At 39.0% G+C, this 24,001-nt stretch overlaps 1 protein-coding gene across 1 annotated transcript; it reads right to left on the bottom strand.

Annotated features, from left to right (window-relative positions):
• Positions 1-17,631: 17,631 nt before the first annotated feature.
• Positions 17,632-23,747, bottom strand: LOC114567395 (complement C1q-like protein 2). The gene is made up of 5 exons (XM_028596497.1): positions 23,582-23,747; positions 23,281-23,334; positions 21,667-21,720; positions 18,533-18,664; positions 17,632-17,933 (listed from the first exon to the last, which is right to left on the bottom strand). The coding sequence occupies exons 1-5, from the start codon at positions 23,745-23,747 to the stop codon at positions 17,656-17,658; spliced, it is 684 nt and encodes a 227-aa protein (XP_028452298.1). The 3' UTR covers positions 17,632-17,655.
• Between the last annotated feature and the right edge of the window lie 254 nt (positions 23,748-24,001).

The following is a 24,001-nucleotide window of genomic DNA, read 5'->3' on the forward strand; positions in this document are numbered from 1 at the left end:
GATATTGGTGAATGAGGCCAATTGTAAGAAAGGGCACCACAATGTAAATTTGTCTCCCTACATTTTCTTGACCAAAATGTAGGAACTGTTGTGCTGGTCACAGACAGGACTTACATTTTTGGCTCTGTTTGTATCGTTAGAAAGGACACAACATTCCCTACATTTTGATTTAAAATAAATGTTTGAGAGTTAAAACTGTGGATGGTATAGTAAAGTAAAAATAAATTTGCATCTGCTGCTCCTCACTCAGTCAGTTGGATCCCCAACTCTGAGTCTGAACATTCTATCCAAATTTCCAAAAGTATTAATGTGATTTGAAAGTTGAATACTACACTAACATTTTAAAGTTTGAATAGAGTTTCTCGAACAATTCTGAATAACCAAACACAAACTTCTCCTATCATGGAGACTCTTTACTGTAGGCCGTGATTTCCTCTCTTCTTTGGGCAGTGTGTTATGTGGATGTGCACCAAGTAGTAGACACACTGTCTAGTTTACAATTACTCTTGAATATATCATCTTGGTTCCCATGTTGTGATGGAAGTTAGAGTAACTAGAAGGGTCAAAGGTTATATGAAGCAACTGACAGGCGACTTGACTAAACGTCCCGTGTAATAGAAATAAATTTAGAAATTTCTCTGGGTTTGAAAATTGTTGGAAACATTTGGGATAAGGTATGTACACAACTCAACAAAGTATAGGTATAGTCGTTTTTAGACATTTCAATGACGAAATGTTACATATTGTACCTTTAATTGACGCCAAATGGCTCGGGACCCAGAGGGACTTTACAACCAAGTGGTTTAAAGCCTCATTTTTAACCATTAATACGACAAAAACCAAAGAGATGGAAATAGATTTAGCTCAGGAGAATTGACCAAACATTTTGAGTGCATATAAAAGCTTGAAAATAGAATAGTTGGGAAGAGGACTGTAATGGGAAAAATTACATTTAAGCATAACGCCTTATATTTTTATGTTTTATTTCTACTTTAATTCTCTCACATTATTGAAAGACAGTTTATCTCAGTTTCTGCTAAAACTGCTGAGGTGTCCAGTCTGGAACAAAATGTGAGCACTGTTTGTCTGAACAGAAAGGGGCTACAAGGTCACCCTAAAACTATCTCTAGTTTTCTCATGCCAGTTAAGATGTAACTTCGGGGGGGTGAAAGTCGTACAGGGAGGAGGAGGCAAAATGGCTCCGAGATGTCTGCATGTGTATCAGATTGCCTGTAAGAATTGTAGCGTCATAATAATCCAAGTGCGTGTGTGCTGTCACTCTGAAGATGCATAAAAGCCTGGTGGTTCTGTTCACTCATTTGAGAAACTGACTCCACACTGGGCTGCGGCCTTTTGTGAAATCATGTTGCTCCTATATCTGCAAATATATATATGTTTTTAATAAAATACAAAAACCCAACTTGGTTCTAGTCTCAGACTGTCTTATTTGTTTCATTATACTAAACTCTGAAAACTCTCCCCCTGCTGCAAAGGAAACTTCCACTACAGGACCCCACCTCTTCATGTCATGTTTACTTGTTCCACCCTGCTGGCCTGAAACTTGTCCATCTTGGCAGCCAGCAGGTCAGGGACTGATGATCTGTTTCCTCATATTTCTGACTCTGGGCCTGCTTCCCTGTACAGACACTTAATACACAGTTCTTTTGTGTTGTTAGGAATGAGGGTAAAAAAAACTGTTGACGGTTGCCAGTTTATATTTTATGTGTTAAATCAACACCGTAGGTATGTACTAAAATACATGGAGATACCCAGTGGTGTAGTCTACTGTATTGTAGTGGGTGTACTGTACTGTATATATATATTTTGGCCAGAATCTGCCTTTTTTTGGGGGGGGAGGGGTATATCATAGTGGGGGGGTCTGGGTGTCCTCCCCCAGGGAAGTTTTAAGCATCAACAACTTAATTTCCTGTATTTACGGTGGAAATACCTTTATATAGCCTATGTGAAGAAGAAAAACACATATAACATTTCAAAATATATCAAAAACATAATAGAAAGTAAGCGTGTCATTGGGCATTTTAAGTGGGTATATGGAAATCCTAGAGCTTTCTTAGTGGGTATATTGCGTATACCTGCGTATCACGTAGACTACACCACTGGAGACACCGACTACGCCGTAGCCTGACGTCACCTCTCAAAAAATGTAACTACACTTCACACATATTAACACACACACACACACACACACACACACTCACACGGACAGAGCAGAAGTGTGGAAGTCAAGGCTGTAGGTGAAATGTAACAATGAATATTATTCCATTCAGTACTTTTTATTAACCACGAGGGGGGGTTATTGGCTATTAGCGAGTTCTGAAACCAGAACCCAACACATGTTGAGGATGACTCAGTTTCTCTCCTGACACCTGAAGAGAGGCTGTTCATGTCCCGGAAGAAGTTAAGGAGAAAAGTTACACTTTAGTTAAGAAACATTTAACAAAGTCTTTTAATAAAGATGACTACAAGTCAGAATATTAACCCTTTCAGTCTTTATGTATGTTACGAGTAGTCAACCTAACTGTCAGTGTTGGTGAAGCCCTTTTGGTCCAGACTGAATGTTGTCAGAACATTTTGTAAAGACATTGGTGTTCCCCATGGGAAGGATTCAGGTTTTTCAAAGCAGGCCTGAAGTTTATATTTGTTTGTTGGTGTCTGCATCAATTTCTTTAGGACAATAGGTGTGTGTGTGTGTGTGTGTGTGTGTGTGTGTGTCTCTCCTGTTCTTTCTGACCACGGTGGGAAACCCTACCAAGCCAAGGACGAGCAACGTGCGTCTCTGCGACATGTACTTACATGTTTTGAGAGGTGACATCAGGCTACGGTGTAGGGTCGGTATCTCCACATATCTACGTACGTACCCACGGTGTTGATTTCCTACAGAACCATAAATTGGCAACAGTCAACAGTTTTTTTCCCCCTCATTCCTAAGAACACAAAAGAACTGTGTATTAAGTGTCTGTACAGGGAAGCAGGCACAGAGTCAGAAGTATGAAGAAACAGATCATCCGTCCCTGATTGATTGATAGCCATTAGCTGCCAAGATGGATTCAGGCCAGCAGGGTAGAACAAGTAAACATGACATGAAGAGGCGGGGTCCTCCTCCCAACAAGTCTAACTAGTTTCAAGCTTTTTAATGCACTCAAAATGTTTCTTCATTTCTCCTGAGCTAAATCTCTTCCCTGTCTTTGGTTTTTGTCGTATTAATGGTTAAATTAGGCTTTACACCACTTGGTTGTAAAGTCACTCTGGGTCCCGAGCCATTTGGCGTCATTTAAAAGTAACATGTAACATTTCTTCATTAAAATGTCTAAACACGACTATACCTGTACTTTGTTGAGTTGTGTACTTACACTATCCCAAATGTTTCCAACAATCTTCAAACTCTTAGTCTTAATGTGAGTTAGTGGTCAGTGTGATTTCAGTGAAGATGAGATGAATGTGAGCTAAAGGATCAAACTTGTACACACACTCAGATATACAGGAAACTACCAGTGGTGGAACACAGTACAAACACTTTGGTACTCTACTTAACTACAATATTCACATATATCTACTCTACTTTGTTTGTGTGTGTGTGTGTGTGTGTGTGTGTGTGTGTGTGTACGTGTGTGCGTGTAAGTGTGTGTGTGTGTGTGTCTGTTTGCGTACCTTATGTTACCCACCAAACATTAGCATTAGCTACTTGTCAACCAGCACATTGCAGTAACGTTAAGCTTGATCAATCAGTATTGAAATGTATCAATAAACAAGGTCTTTGCTGTATTACTGTGTTATAAAGTGACATGTAATAATTCACAAAATGATGCCGTGTGGCAGAAAACAGTATTATGGTTATAAGTCTTTCTGTGACATTGTATGATTTACAGCTTCTCTCGAACGTAGCATCTGGGAAAACACTGCAGTCTTTGTGGTTCTACTTTTATTATTGTCATTTTCTCAGACTCAGTCTTCTGGAAAACTCTAAAGTAGAATTTCTGCAGTAATCAGACAACAGTTTTTACAGGAAACAAACATTCTTACAGAAATAAAGAAAAATACAACCATAAATCATCAAATTTAGCTACTAAAGTAATAAAACATACTTCTTTTGTTTATGTGTGTGTGTGTGTGTGTGTGTGTGTGTGTGTGTGTGTGTGTGTGTGCGTGTGTGTGTGCGTGTGTGTGTGTGTGCGTGTGTGTATGTGTGTGTGTGCGTATGTGTGTGCGTGTGTGTGTGCGTGTGCGTGTGTGTGTGTGTGTGTGTGTTGTTTGTGTGCGTGTGTGTGAGAGTGATTAAAGATTTTGAGGTACTTGTACTTTACTTTAGTCTTCTCTTTCCATGCTACCTTGTACTTCTACTCAGTTACGTTTCAGAGAGAAATATTGTACTTTCTACTTTATCCAGTTCTTCATCTTCCTGTAAATATACAGGAAATGTTTTACAGTGTAACTACATTTATTGAGACTTTTGTTTACTTCAAATCAAAGAAATCTTTCAGTGATAATAAGTCATCCTTTGCCTAAACGATATCCTTACACTTGTTGTCCGCAAGGCCAGATGAAAACTCAAAAACGAAGAAATATCAGAATCCATGTCATTTCTTGCTTTACAACATATATAGCGTTGTCAGTATTAACAAGATAACCATACAATCACTTAGATAGATGTGTTTTGAAAAGCAAACTATATCATTGCTTAGAGTGTGTGTGTTGAAAATCCCCAAAAAATAACATATGTCTTGCTCATATATTAATCTGTCTTTTGCTTACATACTGATCTGTTTTTGCATTTTAGGACAGAAAGAGCTTTCTTTGAGAAACTGTAAGGTGTAGGAAAGCACCTAGACAGATAAGAGGAGCACAGGCAGGAGCTGCAGCCTTGATGGGTGCATGCAGCTGTGTGTGTGTGTGTGTATTGAAGGCACATGTGTGGCCATACACAGCACACGAGCTGTAGAGTTCATGAAGTTCATTACTGTAATGTTATTTGTGAAGTGTTTCCTACATTACCTTACAAGGATAGGGAAGTACATATAGTACATCCCTTTTGATAACTTTGGGAGGAGTGAAATGTTTTTCGTGTATAAATATGAGTGTTTTTGGTGAGTAGCAGCCCCTTTTTGGGTGCCTTTTGGGCCCTTTTACCCTTTTGGGTCCCTTTTGGGCTTCTTTCGGGCTCTTTTACCGAGTGCTTTACGTGGCATCGGGATACCATGAAGCCTTCTCCATCTACCCTTGCACTTTCTGTTGTTTTGGGGAAGATTCATTATGCCTCTCCCAGCTGTAGAGGGGTTCCCTTGCGAGTGTAAGGGAGGAAAAGAAAAAGAAAAAAAAGACTATCTCTGAGAAGCGGCTTTGAATACCTCTGTTATACAGAGGCCAAAAAGTGCTCCACTCTCTTAGTTTTTACCCAGACGCTGTCTTCGCTGCGTTGTGGGGAAAATGTATTTACTCTCTTCGACATCGAAGAGGAAGTTACCTGCTCTTTTATGAGTGTGGGAGAGACAGGGCCAGGAGGAATGGAGAAGCAGCTTTAAATACCTCTGTTAGAGCGGAGGCTTTATCTTTATTTTGATCTATCTCAGAACACAGTCTCATTCCCTACTCGTCAAATGTATGACGCATGGTCAAGGACCCTGGCGTCAAGTTTCAACCAAATAGGGGTACCCTTGACGTTATTTTTCGACGAGGGGGTCCGTCAGATAGACATTCATGTTATTCCCTCACCGTCGGATATCGACGAAGAAAAAAAAAACGCCCCCGCCCCTTAACTTTCGAAATCTGTGACAGTTATTATTGGTATTTTTAGCCCAATAATCGCTGTTTTAATCAACATTATCCACGAGATAGTATCATGGTTTATATGTATTTCTTTTTATGTTATTATTTTGGTATATTTTGGCCAGGGAAGCTGGATTGCTTTTTTGTTGATTTATATTTTTTAAACTATAATGCTACATCTATCAACATTTATTTAGATGTTATCATGGTATTCATTTCTTTACTTTAATAATATTATTTCGGTCTTATTACCGGTGAAATATTACAGTATATGCTGTAATACAGAACATTACGATATGATCCGAGCAGGAAGCATTCAAAGCCGATAGGCCTATCCCACAATGCAATGCGGCCATTCATTTCAAAGAATCAGGCAGCGATCAGCTGGTCTTTAACGCCAGGATCACTTCAATATACATATATACAGTCAGTGATCAGTATTACTTCAATATACATATATACAGTCAGTGGTCAGTATCACTTCAATATACATATATACAGTCAGTGGTCAGTATCACTACAATATACATATATACAGTCAGTGGTCAGTATCACTTCAATATACATATATACAGTCAGTGGTCAGTATCACTTCAATATACATATATACAGTCAGTGGTCAGTATCGCTTCAATATACATATATACAGTCAGTGGTCAGTATCGCTTCAATATACATATATACAGTCAGTGGTCAGTATCACTTCAATTTACATATATACAGTCAGTGGTCAGTATCACTACAATATACATATATACAGTCAGTGGTCAGTATCACTTCAATATACATATATACAGTCAGTGGTCAGTATTACTTCAATATACATATATACATATATACAGTCAGTGGCTAGTATCACTTCAATATACATATATACATATATACAGTCAGTGGTCAGTATCACTTCAATATACATATATACAGTCAGTGGTCAGTATCACTACAATATACATATATACAGTCAGTGGTCAGTATCACTACAATATACATATATACAGTCAGTGATCAGTATCACTACAATATACATATATACAGTCAGTGGTCAGTATCGCTTCAATATACATATATACAGTCAGTGATCAGTATCTCTTCAATATACATATATACAGTCAGTGATCAGTATTACTACAATATACATATATACAGTCAGTGGTCAGTATCGCTTCAATATACATATATACAGTCAGTGGTCAGTATCTCTTCAATATACATATATACAGTCAGTGGTCAGTATCACTTCAATATACATATATACAGTCAGTGATCAGTATCACTTCAATATACATATATACAGTCAGTGGTCAGTATCACTACAATATACATATATACAGTCAGTGGTCAGTATCACTACAATATACATATATACAGTCAGTGATCAGTATCTCTTCAATATACATATATACAGTCAGTGATCAGTATCACTTCAATATACATATATACAGTCAGTGGTCAGTATCACTACAATATACATATATACAGTCAGTGGTCAGTATCTCTTCAATATACATATATACAGTCAGTGGTCAGTATCACTTCAATATACATATATACAGTCAGTGGTCAGTATCTCTTCAATATACATATATACAGTCAGTGGTCAGTATCACTACAATATACATATATACAGTCAGTGGTCAGTATTACTACAATATACATATATACAGTCAGTGGTCAGTATCACTACAATATACATATATACAGTCAGTGGTCAGTATCACTTCAATATACATATATACAGTCAGTGGTCAGTATCACTACAATATACATATATACAGTCAGTGGTCAGTATTACTACAATATACATATATACAGTCAGTGGTCAGTATCACTACAATATACATATATACAGTCAGTGGTCAGTATCACTACAATATACATATATACAGTCAGTGGTCAGTATCACTTCAATATACATATATACAGTCAGTGGTCAGTATCACTTCAATATACATATATACAGTCAGTGGTCAGTATCACTACAATATACATATATACAGTCAGTGATTGTGTCACCAGCAACAACACGTTGCTCAGTTTTATTCAGTAAGTTATGAACCATAATAACGTTTAAAGCGAATCGCGGAAAACTCCGGAGTGACGTAGTACGTCCCGCTCAGCGGATACGAAGATAAAAATATATAATATTCGTAATATTAATGTTTTTTTCTAATGTTGTATTTGAGGAGTTAAACAATAAAGATTGTTATAATATTAAAATAGTTTCATGTATTTGTCTACGTTTAAACGAATCCGCGGAAGTGACGTGGAAATTCCACATCTCGTCTGTGAAAGAATGTTCCACGTTGTACGTGAGAATTTACACAATAAATTACTAATAATGAAAAAATTGTGTTTTATATTTAACACTTTGATTTGCCTTATATATACTATATAAAAAACCTACAGTTGAGTGTTTAGAAATACAGCCTAATGGCTTGTTTGACTAATTTGCATTTGTTTTGAATTGTACTGTTGTGAAAAACAATAAACTATATACAAAGAGAAGCATTTTTTATTTTATTTTCCATACATAGTTATTTAAAAACGCAATTTTCTAATTTTGCAGTTGATGAATATTAATAGCAAAGACTAAAGGGGAAAAACATAAGTATATTTATGTGTGGGACTTAGTTTGATTTAAAATCACACTGCATTATTAGTTGTTTTAAATAAATTACTTTTTTGAAATATCAATTTATGGTAGGCCTAACATATTCATTATTATATTCAGAAGATGATCCTCATATCTATCACCGTGGTTACAGCTTGTAGCCATCTTAACCTTTGTAGCCTTTACTGAGACTAGCTTTTCAAAATTAAGAAGGGACTAGTTTTAAGAAGCATTTTCAGGAAATTAAAAGGATAAGCAGATTGTTACCGAGGTTTTTGTTCACTGAGTAAGATGTATATAGCTTTGTTTGGGTATGTATACATATACAACATGTGTATGGCATTTTTGGCACACTTCTACCTCAGCACTACTGCACAAAGACAAAACTCACACATCTCATTCAACCATTTCACAAGCTGAGAAAAGGGTCATGACATGGGTCAGAGCAGCACCTTTTTTCCTTGGTGCCCCCCCTACTCATGTCTAAGAAAAGCTGACCCCCCCCCTTTGAAACTGAAGTTGAGGTATATCGAGATAGAGCTGGGTCAGAGGATATCAGAGGTCATAAATGATGAACCAATCCATCGGCTCTGCTCCTATAGGCCCAATGGTGTTCATATGGACAACATGCACCTTTGGCTGGAAGGCCCGTGTTGAAAGTGTGTGTTATCATTTAGAGCAGACACCCACGGTGAATCAGATGGTTTATGTTATACAAGGCTGCATTACAGAGAATTTTATTATGACTCTCATGAAGGTTGTGTAGAGGAATAGAAACCAGTCTCTCCAGGCAAGCACACAGAATATGGTCTGCTCTATCTTTATTCTCCATGCCAAGTATGAGCTCTTATCCTCTGGCAGAAGATATGGGTAAACTTAACATTTCTAAACTATAAAAACGTTGATGATGATACAGGCCTAATTTGGACCTACCTCAATTAAAACTTTAAATAATGTTGCTTGAGATTGAGGGTGTGCAATAGCTTCATGATATGAAGCATGGTTGTGTTGCTCTTGTCACTGTTTGTGAAAGATGAGCAATAGATTGTTGCTGTGTGATGTGCTTCAGTCTAGCCTATATCACTTTGTTCATGTTGTTTTTTATTGTAAGTATGTCAGCTGTATGATAAAACAATATGTCAAGTGTTATTTGTGAAGCATTTGAACTCAAGGCAAATATCCCTCTGGGGACAATAAAGTATCTCCTGCTAAGTGGTCTCCATGATGTGTAAAAATTAAAACGTTGTTGTAGGACTATAGCCAACACATCGTTGGAAAGGTCTCAACCTGGAGAGTAACATATGTCAGTCTGAAGAGGATACATTACTCCTGCTTTGAAATATTGACCTCTGAACCTTGAACCCAGTACATGTATGAAGGCTTGTCATTTAGCAACAGAAGGTTCTACACACATAAAACCAGCTGTTATAGAAAGCTCTGGACCTCAGCTGTCATGTAGATATGGTCACCAAATTACCTACTGTAAGCACTGTCAAATATGGTAATAAGCTATTTTCCCCTATTTAACGATTCGATTTTTAAAATCTGATGACACCAGTGTGTTCCCCATCCCAAAAAACCCCAGGGTGTATCCAAAATTCTACACTGCCAACTTCTACTTATGAGAAATATACCAATATACTTTAAAACTACAACTCCCATAAGAAACATACAGAAGCTGTTACAAAGCTTGAGCACTTGTAGTTCTTCCGGGGTGGGTGGGGGGACTCGTTCGGCTCCTCTTTCTGCTGTCTGCCGTGAAATGGCCCGCCGGCCGGCCGAGCACACAATATATGAGACAAATACATGAAACTGTATTTTATTATTATAACTATCTTTATTGTTTAACTCCTCAAATACAACGTTAGAAAAAAACATCAATATTACGAATATTATATATTTTTATCTTCGTATCCGCTGAGCGGGACGTACTACGTCACTTCCGGAGTTTTCCGCGGATTCGTTTAAACGTTATTATGGTTCATAACTTACTGGAACAAAAATGAGCAACGTGTTGTTGCTGGTGACACAATCACTGACTGTATATATGTATATTGAAGCGATACTGACCACTGACTGTATATATGTATATTGTAGTGATACTGACCACTGACTGTATATATGTATATTGAAGTGATACTGACCACTGACTGTATATATGTATATTGAAGTGATACTGACCACTGACTGTATATATGTATATTGAAGTGATACTGACCACTGACTGTATATATGTAAATTTAAGTGATACTGACCACTGACTGTATATATGTATATTGAAGTGATACTGACCACTGACTGTATATATGTATATTGAAGTGATACTGACCACTGACTGTATATATGTATATTGAAGTGATACTGATCACTGACTGTATATATGTATATTGAAGTGATACTGATCACTGACTGTATATATGTATATTGAAGTGATACTGACCACTGACTGTATATATGTATATTGAAGAGATCCTGGTGTTAAAGACCAGCTGATCGCTGCCCGATTCTTTGAAATGAATGGCCACATTGCATTGTGGGATAGGCCTATCGGCTTTGAATGCTTCCTGCTCGGATCATATCGTAATGTTCTGTATTAGCCCATACTGTAATATTTCACCGGTAATAAGACCGAAATAATATTATTAAAGTAAAGAAATGAATACCATGATGACATCTAAATAAATGTTGATAGATGTAGCATTATAGTTTAAAAAACATAAATCAACAAAAAAGCAATCCAGCTTCCCTGGCCGAAATATACCGAAATAATAACATAAAAAGAAATACATATAAACCATGATAATATCTAGTGAATAATGTTGATTAAAACAGCGGTTATTGGGCTAAAAATACCAATAACTGTCACAGATTTCGAGGTAAGGGGCGATATCCGACGGTGAGGGAATAACATGAATGTCTATCTGACGGACCCCCTCGTCGAAAAATAACGTCAAGGGTACCCCTATTTGGTTGAAACTTGACGCCAGGGTCCTTGACCATGCGTCATACATTTGACGAGTAGGGAGTGAGACTGTGTTGGATACCGGGACTGTAGTCATGTGACTAACATGTTCGCTACGTCACAACTTATTCACCAAAGCTGTTTCCATCTCCAATTTTGCGCATGAACTCTTTTTCAAAAAAGGCAAAAAACACCTCAAACAAGCTTAAAAACTGTTTTGTGAATTTGAGGAATGTTTTTTCGAATTTTGCCATTTCAATCACCATTTTCTAATGCGATGTTTCAAAACACTATAAAAAAACAATAAAAATACGTTGATGGAAACATGACTTTTGTCAGATGAAAGCAAATGCTTTGCAGTTGAAGGTGGTAAAGTATGTGGACAATTTATTAAAGGAAAAAAATCCAACGAATATGAAAGTACATTTGAGAAGCGTGCAACAGGAAGCTAACCTAGCTTCCCTTAACAAGGTAAAGGAGACCTCAAAGCCCCCTTCCCCGAAACGGAAGCTAACCCCGGTAAAGGGTATGGATGTATGTAGATTTGAATAAACAATTGCTATAATAACCTTGGTTTTGAGTAACTGATGGGAATTTACTTTTTGTGTGTGTCTGTGTGAGTGTGTGTGTTTGTGTCTTGTTCCACCCTGCTGGCCTGAAACTTGTCCATCTTGGCAGCCAACAGGTCAGGGACTGATGATCTATTTCCTCATATTTCTGACTATGGGCCTACTTCCCTCTACAGACACTTAATACAGTGTTCTTTTGTGTTGTTAGGAATGAGGGGAAAAAAAACTGTCGACTGTTTGCAATTCATGGTTCTGTGTGAAATCAATACCGTGGGTACGAACGAAGATACATGGAGATACTGACCCTACACTGTAGCCTGATGTCACCTCTCAAAACATGTAACTAGACATCGCAGAGACGCATGTTGCTCAGCTTGGTAGGGTTTCCCACCGTGGTCGGAAAGAACAGGGGAGACAGGCAGAGACACACACACACACACACACACACACACACACACAGACATCTATTCTCTTAAAGAATTTGATGCAGACACCAACACACAAGTATAACCTTTAGGCCACTTATGTTGTCTACAGAGAAATCTCTGCGTGGAGCCTCCACCCAACCATAAATACTGCTTTAAAAACCTGAATCCTTCCCGTGGGGAACACCAATGTCTTTACAAAATGTTCTGACAACATTCAGTCTGGACCAAAAGGGCTTCACCAACACTGACAACGTTCAAGTTCACATCATATAAATGTTGGTACAGAGGTCTCACCATTTAATCTGCTCATAAGAAACTAAATATAAGATGTAGAAAAGTTAAATCTTTACATTTAGCTTCACTATGCTAAAATGTTGCTTTCAGTTAGGTTGACTACTCTTAACATATATAAAGACTGAAAGGGTTAATATTCTGACTTGTAGTCATCTTTATTAAAAGACTTTGTTAAATGTTTCTTAACTAAAGTGTAACTTTTCTCCTTAACTTCTTCCGGGACATGAACAGCCTCTCTTCAGGGTCAGGAGTGAAACTGAGTCATCCTCAACATGTGTTGGGTTCTGGTTTCAGAACCCGCTAAAGGCCAATAGCCCCCCCTCGTGGTTAATAAAAAGTACAGCATGGAATACAATTCATTGTTACATTTTACCTACAGCCTTGACTTCCACACTTCTGCTCGGTCCGTCTGTGTCTATGTGTGTGTGTGCGTGTGTGTGTGTGTGTGTGTGTGGATGTGTGTCACAGCAGGCCCAAAGCCATTTTTTGCAATTTACATTGTAAAGGACAACATCGCCCCTTGTGGTTAATAAAAAGTACTGCATGGAATTAGACTCATTGTAACATTTCACTAAACCTTAAAGTGTAAATTGCAGGTTAAATTTGTCATGAAGTTAAGCAATGTGCTTATTAAACATAACGATTAGAGCCGCCCGCCATTGTTTTGTATGGCTTTTTATAACAAAATGCTGAATATAACATGAAAAGTTGGTACTTTTAACAGTGGTTTTAAGCACTCCCCCTCCCTTCCACTAGGCGGGGTGTGACGTCATAAGAGGGACTCCAAGACTAGAGTTACCGTTAGCTAGTCTAACGGCTAGTAGGCTAGCTAGTATATTGGAGACCTAGCTAAAATTGTAAACTATTGTGTTTTTGCGGGATGTACGAGTAGCCTTCATCAGAAACAGGGCAGAGGGTCCACCAGGACAAACGGCTGATTGGTACCTGGGTGAGGTTTGTGGCTACGAAGTGGGCTGATTTTACTGCTGCCTCTGGGACCCCCTCTCTCCTCTGCTGCTTCGCTGTGGCACTGTGTATGTGTGTGTGTGTGTGTGTGTGTGTGTGTGTGGCCGTGTGTGTGTGAGAGACGGCTGGCCAGCGAGGTTGTCAGGTGCTTGTTGAGTTTAACTCCAAAAAGACAGTTAACCACAGCTTTGTTAATCTTATGATGGACATGCGTTGTGATATTTAAACAAACGATCCGTCAACGGCGAAATAAAAGCCTCTTATTTACGAGAGCGGTCTGAGAGACGTCCAGTTTACAGCTGTGTGTGTGTGTGTGTGTCCGGTCTGAGAGACCTCCGGTTTACAGCGGGGTGTCCAAGCGAGACTGTCCGAGCAACGAGCCAGCGGCAGGGGCAGGCGCTGCTGGTTGTCGCGTTACTTTATGGAGCTTCTCAACTCCGAAAACCTTTAAGCAAATTGTCAATTCAGCAACCGTTTTAGGAAGCCTATACAGTTAATTTCTCACCTAAAACGTTGCCAGAAGTGAATTTAGTGATGAATAAGATGGCGAAAATGGATAAAATTGTCCCGTTGTTGGCCTATGTACCCGCTATGGGTTGCTACTCCCTCTTATGACGTCATCACCCAGTTACTGTAAAAAACATGCTAGCTTTGAAGAAACCCCAATAAATGTTATTTTAACGCATTTTAAAGGTGCAATATGTAATATTGTGTGTAATACTGGCAGCTAGTGGTTAAAATAGTTACTGCACTACCAATTCAAAATACTGGAGAGTCGTCTCCCCCGCCCCCTCCTGCCCAGACTCGAAGTTCACGGGGGTTGCTAGGCTGAGACCGTAGCATTCACAACAATGTTGCTAACGCTAGTCTCACATAGCCAGACATTACTCCACAGCACAGCGGAGTAGCTAACGGTAGATGCTCGTCTCACATAGCCAGACGTTACTCCACAGCACAGCGGAGTAGCTAACGGTAGATGCTCGTCTCACATAGCCAGACGTTACTCCACAGCACAGCGGAGTAGCTAACGGTAGATGCTAGTCTCACATAGCCAGACATTACTCCACAGCACAGCGGAGTAGCTAATGGTAGCTGCTGGCTATATTGACAGTCATAAAAGCCCGTGCTCACGCGGAGCTCTGTAACCAACTGACAGACCCGATTTACAGTCCCGATTTACAGCCCCCCTCTCGTGGCTTAAAATAACTCACCGTTTGTCGGCTCCAGCCGCTGAACTACACGTTGTAAACAGTCATGGGCTGCTTGCCTGGTCCTCTCGGTAACGTTAGCAGTTAGCAGGGTTAGCATGGCGGCGTTTGCCAGGACCAGTCGGGATCACTTTACTGGCTATGTCTCAATTGTTTTTGCGAGTAACCACCTCGGGTACTCTAGCTATATAATTCAATGTGAGTACACAAATGTTGAAATGACAAAAAATGCCCATCCCTAGTAGCTGTGATAAATTAGCCTGAAGCTAATGTTTACCTGTTCAGGAGGAAATAAGCCAACTCTGCGTCCTTTTGGGATCTAAGCTGTCTCCATCTTTCAAATACATCTCCAATATTTACCAGGGGGTTGTTACGTCTCTGGTCACGCAACTGTTAGAAACATGCTGTTTTCCTTTTTTTATGTCACGTAGAATCTATCTCTGTTGATCCTGTTTGTTTGTTTGCTGCTTTCATGGCTGTACTACCGTTACAGCTGTAGCGCGCTGGGTTTACATGTTTACAGGTATGTATCTGGCAACCCGGCCTGGCTGTCAAACTGGGCCGTTGATAACAACACACAGATCAAAACATAAACATAAATCACGTCAAGGAATGTAAATTTCAAAAAGAAAAAATACTGACATTAGCATTGTTGTCAGAAAAGATAGTATTTCAGTTTAACATGTTTCTTTAATATCTGATGAGGCATTGGTGTCATTTTTGGATTTATTACAGTACAAATATTACATATTGGACCTTTAAGACAGAAATGTTTAAATACATACATATTGAGCACTTTATTTACATATTAATTGGTTGGGGTGGTTAACCTGCACGTTACACTTTAAAGGAGTTTGCACACCGCTCCAACAAATACCAACAAACTCCAACATTATAAAGTTGTCAGCTGTTCAATGTTCATAAACCAACTGCCGTCCACACTGCCCAGACAGTAACAGACAAGACTGACTTTGGTCACCTAGTCCTACCTTTTATTATTAGAGTTTTGGTTTAATATAACATGGATGAAGTGGAGACCTTGTTGAATGTGGCCAAAGTAGTTCTGGTCTACCTGGCCTGTAACGCTGCTAGCCGTGTACAGGAGCAATCAAGACGAGCCAGGAGGAGACTGTGGTGATAACCTTGGATATTGGGACATGCAAAACAGGGCCCACACTGACCCAACTGTTGGTGTTTGTTGGAGTTTGTTGGAGCAGTGTGCAAGCTCCTTAAGAGATCATTAATTTCCTGTCAGATTATATAAATTATTCATTATTGCATGAAGCTTTAATTAACTAAATGTTTTGACTATTCTAAGAAAATAAGTTTTCTTTATACACTAGAGGGTGACACAGGAATCAATTGTCGCTCCCATCCCATCCCGAGCCCACGAAAATACTCCGTCACATCCCGATCACGGGACTGCCCCCCCCAAAAAAATCCTGTCCTGCAAAATCCCGAGAGACACTCCCAAATCCCATCCCGCTCCCGTTTCGTTCCCTATGTTGTCTAAAGTTATCAGACTCTGTGGGTGCATGTGTTTTTGTGTGTGTACAGCTGCAGCGATGGCAGAGGGAGCGAGAGCAGCTTCTCTGCTGCGTTGATGTTGTGTGAATGCAGCGCTGCAGAGCAGTGTGTCTCTCACTGCTGGGGGGGTTAGGTAGTGACAATTTATCGAGACTACTGCGGGTCACAGTATTTCCAATCAACAAACGTATTGGGAGTTGTAAGTGGTTCTCTTTTCTAAAACCAAATGCCTCGCCATCTTTGGGTGCACTCACTGCATTGGAGCGTAATTTTTTTATTTAATCTCCGGCTCCGTCCCGCTCCCGCCCACTCCCATTGATTTATATGATTTATATGTCCCGAACACACTACGGACAGTGAAATTGACTCCCATACCGCGGGACTCTCGCGGGAATCACGTGACCCACGGCAGTCGCGAAAAATTGTCACCCTCTATTATACACCTATAATCAATTTGGTAATTTTTTATGGTTTTCCATTGTGAACTCCATTTATTGATTTACAAGCAGTTGAATATTCTGCTTCATGTTATTTAATTGCAAAACATTATATTATCAGGATCAACTTTTACGTGTTCAAGTCTTTTCATTCTCCCTCAATAGAGCTCAACAGTGACCGTCCATTTTTTTATCGGCTCTGTTTCCAGATGTGTTTTTCCCTGTTCAGTTGTTCCATTGACATTTAATAAATTAATGATATAAAGGGTTTTAAGTCTGGAACTGAGACAACCAGCTACTACAAGAATCATGACTGGAAAACATTTGATTTGGCTCAAAAAAACATTTTGAAAACAGCAAAAAAGGCAAAGTTACAAGACTGTGTTAAAATACTACCATAGAGTTCAATGGTAGAAGCTCGCTCTAGTTTTACGCCAATTTGCGGGTATGGTAAACATTTCCAGGGTAACACTGAACATTCGAGCCAGAACCGGGGAAGCTCATGACCCATAAACATATCTCAAAGATGTTGATTTCTATCTCACAGCTGACTGTGGATGATAAACCTACCTCGTTAGAGGACATTTAAACGATCCAAACTGACTATCAAGCATTGTCGAGGGCCCTGACTCCAGAAATTGCAGAGGATGTAATTGCACACAGATGTAATTGCAATGATATGTGTTTATTATATGATCAAGATGACAGAAACAAGAGAGAATCAGAAACATTAACCAGTTTAAAATTTGAAGGAAACTTATTATTATTTGGATTGGAAGCAGATGAAATCAGTTTAAATCAATGAAGTGCGATGAAGACTTGTTTAAGACTACAAAAACCTGCGGGACTATCACAGAGCTGCTGTTTCTGTCTTAGATGGGGAACAGCAGATGGCCACTGAAGGTGGTGTGGTGATTAAGGTTGTCAAACACGAAACTGGTAGCCGCCAGACGCACAAACACAATGTCTCCCACCTCCAGCAGCAGTGTGACACCATTAGAAGCACTCATAAAACCGCTCGCCTGTCGCTCGTATACGGCGAAAACATTCTGTGAGTTCTTGACCAACCAACCCGCTGAACCGCCGCTGTTGTCTCCAGCAAAATGCCACTCAAAGTGGTACGCTCCTCTCACCGGGGCAGTGAACAGACCTGTTGGACGTTTGTTTTTGTTATTTTAAATGGAAAATGAAAAAAGTGTTTGAACAGCAACATACAAGTGAAATATATCAGGGATGAACAATATATCACATCTTTGACATTGGTCCAGTAAGAACCAAGCTGTAATGTAACCCTACAGAGGCCTGTACTACAAAGCAAGATTTGGCGTTACCGAGGTAACTTCAGGTTCAACCCAGGGTTTTGTGTATCACAATGGTAGATCACTTGTTACCGGGTTAAATCGCCGCGGTAACTGAACACCTAACCTGCTCAGGAGCATTATGGTATGATGGAGATTAGAGATCAACTGGTGTTAAAGCACTGCCTACTGACCAATCAATACCCGGTTGATAACGGTGTCACCGTTGACTGAAATAAACCCATTTTATTTACATAATGTTTTGCAAAAAAATAAATACATTACTTTACAATTTCAGTGTTTAGCCTTGTTTTTCGTTGCGTACAACTTATCATAGAAACTTGATTCATACAGACCATATGAACAACATATGAACGCTAAATGTTGGTAATCAGCCAAAATGTTCATATCAGTGCATCCCGAAAATGTATTGTTAGAATATCAGAGCTACCTGTGTTTGAGTTGTAGGCATTTCCGATGTTGGTGGGGACGTATTTGTAGATCAGGGTAGTGTCTGATATAACGGGTCCAATACGTGATTCACCTGCAACCACCAGAGAGGCTGAGAAAGCAACCTGTTGGACTGAGAGAGAAAGAGAGAGAGATCTACACTTTGGAAAAATAGCACAAAAAATAGCAAATTTCCCAATGTTAGCATCAGAAGAGAAGCTGGTAGTCCTCCTAGGAGAAGGGACAGCAGCTCCACTGGCAGCTGAATATGTATCTGCCTGCCATAACCTGAGGGACTCACCACTATAAGTTCCCAACATTACACATTGATTTAGGATTGTACAGGAATTATATTGTACAAAACTGTTAAGTACTATATTGTGTTATGTAATTGTTTTGTAATATAGTGTGTTGTGTAACTATCAGTGCAGTATAGAATCTATGTGACACCTACTGTATGTATTTAATATGTGATATGTACTATATATGCATTTTCTGTAAACTGCTTTGGCAAAAACATGTTTTCTTTGTTCATGCCAATAAAGCAAATTGAATTGAATTGAACTGAGGGAGAGAGACAGAGAGAGAGACAGAGATAGAGAAAGAGAACAATCCTTCCATAATCCATATTCCATCTCAGTATTTACAAATATAATCTCTTTTCAACTTTTAACCTTAGTGGTCCCCTAATACTGTATCTGAAGTCTCTTTTCTATAGACCTTAGTGGTCCCCTAATACTGTATCTGAAGTCTCTTTTATATAGGCCTTAGGGGTCTCCTAATACTGTATCTGAAGTCTCTTTTATATAGGCCTTAGTGGTCCCCTAATGCTGTATCTGAAGTATATTTTATATAGGCCTTAGTGGTCCCCTAATACTGTATCTGAAGTGTCTTTTATAAATATCTTAGTGGTCCCCTAATACTGCATCTGAAGTCTCTTTCCCGAAATTCAGCCTTGGTGCAGAATTTTAGCCACTAGAGCTAGTCCCACATGACCTTTCCTTAGTATGTGCCATTTCTGTGTCTGTAGCTTTAAATGCTATTGAGGAGGAGAGAAGCGGGGGGTTAAGGTGGAGGGTGGGGGTGTGGCCTTGACCAAAAGCCACTTCGCTCGTTTGAAAGCCATGATGTCTCTCTCTCATGGGTGGGCCAAATTCTCTGGGCAGGCAAAGCAGAGAAAGGGGAGGTAATATTGCTCCTTATGACCTCATAAGATCGACCCACCGGAGCTTTAATTTTTTCAAAGGCAGAGCAGGATACCCAGGGCTCGATTTACACCTATCGCCATTTCTAACCACTTGGGGACCATAGGCAAGCTGGGGGAACTCATATTAATGTTACAAAACCTCATAAAATGAAATTGACATGCCATGGGACCTTTAAATACATGATATCAACCTTTATAATAATTAAAGTCAATCCTGATTCTGGCTTTCACCATCCGAGTAAACAGTAGATTCACATTAATATCAACAGAGTCATCCACTTTCCTCTTACTGCTCACATACCCAGCCATCTTTGATTGGCCCAAGATGAAGTGTAACAGCTTTCATGGCCCTGGGTTTAATTCAATGTAGAAAAGCCCCTGGTTGTATATCTATCAGTGCAGTATAGAATCTATGTGACACCTACTGTAAGTATTTTTTTATGTGATATGTACTATATATGCATTTTCTGTAAACTGCTTTGGCAACATGTTTTCTTTGTTCATGTCAACAAGGCAAATTCATGAGAGAGACAGAGAGAGAGAGAGAGAGAGAGAGAAAGACAGAATATTAAACAAAAATTAAACTGATCATTTTGAGTCCTATGTAATCAAAGTGTTTAATTTTCTATACTCCTAAAAAGGTTTAGTATTTAGAAAGCAGGACATGTTTAAAATACAAACAGAATATTTAATTGGCCTTTGAGAATGTTATAGTTATGGGATCATACATAATCAGAATTTAGTCAAAATTTGTAGATGTGGTTGTTTTCATGTACATTAGAGGTGTCAAGATTTTGACCCTTCTCTCTAAATATATTCAGTTCAGTTTCAGTTAGTTACACGTCATCTTCACATCTTTAAGACTCAATTTCAGAAGTTACAATGTTCATATGTAGAACATGCGAAATGGAGAACCCTAAATAGGCTACTAAAAGCTTTTTGAAGAGGGCAGAATAACATTAATAACAATAATAAAGAAAATATCCTCCAAGAAAACCTAAGGTTGCAAACATTTAAATTAAGAGGAGACAATAGAGGCAGAAACTGTTTTCAGTTTATAGATTTTTACTGTTTATCGTTCCTAAAATGTTTTCTTTCTGTGGAGGCCCTTAAGGACAAAACAACATTTTACAATTGTGAAATGTTGTTTTGTTCTAAATTTACCAGAATTTGTAACTTTTTGGCCAAACACATATCATACAATAAAGAGAATGAAACATAGAAAACAGTAAAATCATTAAAGGTTACATAGAAATATGAGATGGAAATTGTCACACCACTACTAGGTATTAAAAGGCATTCTAAATAAATAAGTTTTGAGTTTAGACCTAAAAAGAGCTACATCTCTAATCGCCCAAATATCATGGGGTCCTGAGTCTCGGGGCAGCAACCGCAAAAGCCTGGACTCTTTGGCGTGCCTGAAGTACTAAAGATGATACACTCAGTTTCAGCTTCATTCAAATGAAAGTTTTGTGAAAGCCACAACTTGATATGATTAATACAACTAAGCAGGGAGTCTAGTCACTGTCATTTGGTTTCATAGGCAAATATCTGCATAAAAATGAAAAGACAGGTTGTGCTTTCCTATAATAGCCCCTAAATGCAAACCTATAAGGAAAACAGGATGGGGCCAAGAATTGAACCCTGGGGTATCCCACAGGAGAGAGGAGCAGTTGAGGAAGAGAAGTCACCAATCATGACAGAGAAGCTCCTATTTGCCAAATAGGAGATAAACCATTGAAGTGCCAAGCTTGGATGCCTACACACTGATCAAAGCTAGAGAGGAGGACTGCATGGTCCACAGTATGAAACGCTGCTATGAGGTAAAACAGCAGGATTCCCGCCATCTACAAACAAGGCAATATCATTGTGCACTCTAAGCAGTGCAGACTCAGTGCTGTGCTGTCAGAGAGATCAGAGAACCGTACCTTGCGTTTGTTGCTTCAGCTTGTCCACTTCAGTCTTCTGCTGTTCTGATTGTTCTGCAAAAACAGAGACGGTTTTCTTTAGACATTGCTCTAGAGCTGCAAAGATTAATGGAATAGTCATTATTAAATTCATATATCAACTATTTTGATAATCGATGAATCGGTTTCTTTTTTTATGTAAATACAGTGAAAGTTGTGTGATGTCAGCTTGTTAAATATTAAATTAAATTAAATATTTTCTAGTTTCTTCTCTCCTCTGTGCAGTAGTGGTCCTACACAGAGGCCTAGGGAGGCCCGTGCCTCTGTGGTGCTGCTCGGGGAATGAGAGGAGAGAGAGAGAGAGAGGAGCTACGGTTTCTCCTGTCACAAAAGTCGAAGGTAAGCAAAACAATTTCATCTCCTAAGTGAATTGTTGTTTTTTCACATAACCAAGTTAGTTTTTTCCTCACACTGATAATAAAATCAAGTTTCTAAATGTCTTGTCTCAATATGTTTTGAAACTTCATCATATCTAAGCAAACCCATCAAACCAGAAGCAAATATCCAAATGTCAGTATCCTTGCTAGGTCTACACAATGTTGTGATGTTAACCACGTAACTTTATCTGTCTTGGCTGTTGCATTGCGATAACAAATACATTTGAGTAAAGTAATCAACAGGCTATCTGCCCATGTTAAGTTAGGCAACCAAATGTAATGCATGCCCCTACAGTTTTTCTTCTTCTAATAGTTATCATGAAACAAGGAAGGGACATAGCATCATTTTTGCCCCAGTAAACAGCAAAGTGAGAGAAACAGCAGTAAGAGAAACAAATCAAGGTGTTGAGGAGCAGGAAGAGGGAGAGCCAGAGGAGTCGGTGGAGGTTGGAGAGAGGGCATGTGATGAAAGGGAGGACTGACACAGAGAGGGAAATTCCAGAGGGTGAGGAGGATGAAGAAGAGGGTGATGAGCATGAAGAAGAGGTTGAGGAGGAAGAAAACATACAGGGACAGAGAGAGGAACAGCAAGTGTGGATTAAGTATTGCACCATAAGGTTTGTAATGAAGAAGGTTCTTACTATTTGCAAACAGTGCAATTACAATTTCATTGTAGGCCTACTGTGTGTCCTTAAAATGGTGCTTTCTTTTTTGTATCAATATGGCTCTTTTTTTTTTTTTAACTAAATACTTGGCCTACGTTTTGAAATACATGCAGATATACATTCATAAGTAAATACATGTTTTAATTGTGCCATATATATCTTTCTACAGATACTTTAGGCCAAACTGGTATAATCTTCATCCATGGCTTGAGTATTCTGTCATGATGGCCTCTATAGATTGCTATGCATGTAGACATTTTTTATGGCCCTACCTCTCTTGCACTTGCTCTCAAGCTTGTACAAAATAAATATTTATATGATTTTAAAGTAAAATAAAGTTTATAATCTTTAAATATCTTTTGTTGCCATTTTTAATGTGCCCCTCTGTTTAACCACTAGCCCCTCATTAGCCCCCTAGTAAAATTAGTCTAGAACCACAAGTGCCTCTGTGACAGTAAACTGAATATCTTTCTATATAAATCTCTCAGCAGCAGAAGCAGCTGGCAGCAAGAAAAATTATCAGAGAACAATACCTTTCAGTTGTTGCTTCAGCTTGTCCACTTCAGTCTTTAGCTGTGCTGCTTGACCTGCAGAATAAGAGTTAAGTTGTGGACAAAACAAGGCATTTGAGGACGTCATCCTGGACTTTGGGAAACACTTTAGAGACCCAACAAATAATACATCCATCTAGAACATAATGACAAATTAAACCACAATGAAAAAAATTGGTAGTCTCAACCCTACTTTGCTCCACTACATAGAAAAATACATATGTTTCTCCTTTTGGATATTTCTGAACTGCTATGAAACAATGCAAACTGATCATTACTGTACCGGTAGCCTGCAACGTCATGTCCGCCTTCAGTTGAACCAACGATGCAGTTGTTTCTCTCAGCACAGCGTAGATGTCTTCGGGAAAAGCACGCTGGCACTCAACACTTTCACTTGGGGGGACGGCACCGAGCAGCAGCAACAGCATAAAACTCACAGAGATCTTCATTCTCGCTCTGGCAGCTTACTGTTTAACTGTGCCATCTGTAAAACTGTGTGAGCTTTATATAGAAGCCTACAGCAAAAAGGAGGTCACAGATGAGATTTCCTCATTCCCCAAAACACAAATCTATCATATTTCACATGATGTGTCAATGTCAGTTTGAGGAACAAGGGTGTAACCACTTCTTCCCCGTATCACAGAAGATTTCCTAGAGAAGATGAACACATAAAGGGTACCTTTAAACTTCACCTTATCTTCCC

Source organism: Perca flavescens, chromosome 13 (assembly GCF_004354835.1).
Source record: "Perca flavescens isolate YP-PL-M2 chromosome 13, PFLA_1.0, whole genome shotgun sequence".
Lineage (NCBI taxonomy): Eukaryota > Metazoa > Chordata > Actinopteri > Perciformes > Percidae > Perca > Perca flavescens.